Here is an 897-nt window from a genome sequence, read left to right on the forward strand (position 1 = left end):
GCATCCTGGTGAAATCATGCACTCGTCAAAATAATGAAACCAGAGAAATCGGCATTTTTCGGCCAGTTTGAAAATTATTTCCTCAAATTTTTGTTTTTTGGCTCGAACACCTTGAAAGTCAATGAAAGTCCATTCAAAAACACAATTACGAGAGAAGTTCTATGGCAAAACGTAGATTAAAGGCACAAAAATGTACATTTGCAGCTTCCAAGGACTCTTATGCTATGGAAGTCACCAAACGTTGGCGGCCATTTTCTCGCTAATTTTACTTCTGAGACCAGGCGACCCCCACCTCCTTCAATCTCAAGAATCTCGACTTCTATTCAAGATAAATTGTTATTTTTTTCATCGAAAGCAAGGCAAATGAAAAAACTTTAAGATGATACATAATATATACCCAAAAATTGACAAACGCCCGATTCCACTGCGTCGTGACACATATCATTATTATTTTCATTATTCTCATCATCATACTATCATTCTTCTACCCTGCGACCCTCCCTCCCCCAAGTAGGCCCCTACCTGGTGTATTCTCTCGGTCTCCTGCAGCTTTTCCTCCCAGGTCTTGGACATCTCCTTCATCAGCTTCTCAGACTCCACCAGCCTCTCTGCCAGGTCCGGAGCCTTCATGCTCTGTCACAAAAGAGGGGGGGGGGGGATTAAAATTTGTTTAACTACTTGCCTTCATGCTCTGTCGCAAAAGGGAAGGGACGAAAAAGAGAGGGTCTGTTTAACTACGAGCCTTCATGCAGACACACACACACACATCCCCTCACATATTCCCCCCCACACACTCATCCCCCACACACCTGAGCCTCACTAAGCTGCACCCTCAGAGTTTCCACCTCCTCTCTCAGCTCTCTGATGATGCGGGCGTTGGGGTCTTCATTTCCCCTG

At 44.8% G+C, this 897-nt stretch overlaps 1 protein-coding gene across 1 annotated transcript in view; it reads right to left on the reverse strand.

The window, feature by feature from the left end:
- Positions 1-522: 522 nt before the first annotated feature.
- LOC101848168 (kinesin-like protein KIF13A) overlaps positions 523-897 on the reverse strand; it is a gene marked incomplete at both ends in the record, with an annotated part of 4,772 nt that continues 4,397 nt past the window's right edge. Inside the window, 1 exon segment of the mRNA XM_013090583.1 lies at positions 523-633. Within this exon segment, the coding sequence (XP_012946037.1) occupies positions 523-633 (111 nt within the window).

Source organism: Aplysia californica, unplaced genomic scaffold (assembly GCF_000002075.1).
Source record: "Aplysia californica isolate F4 #8 unplaced genomic scaffold, AplCal3.0 scaffold01349, whole genome shotgun sequence".
NCBI lineage: Eukaryota > Metazoa > Mollusca > Gastropoda > Aplysiida > Aplysiidae > Aplysia > Aplysia californica.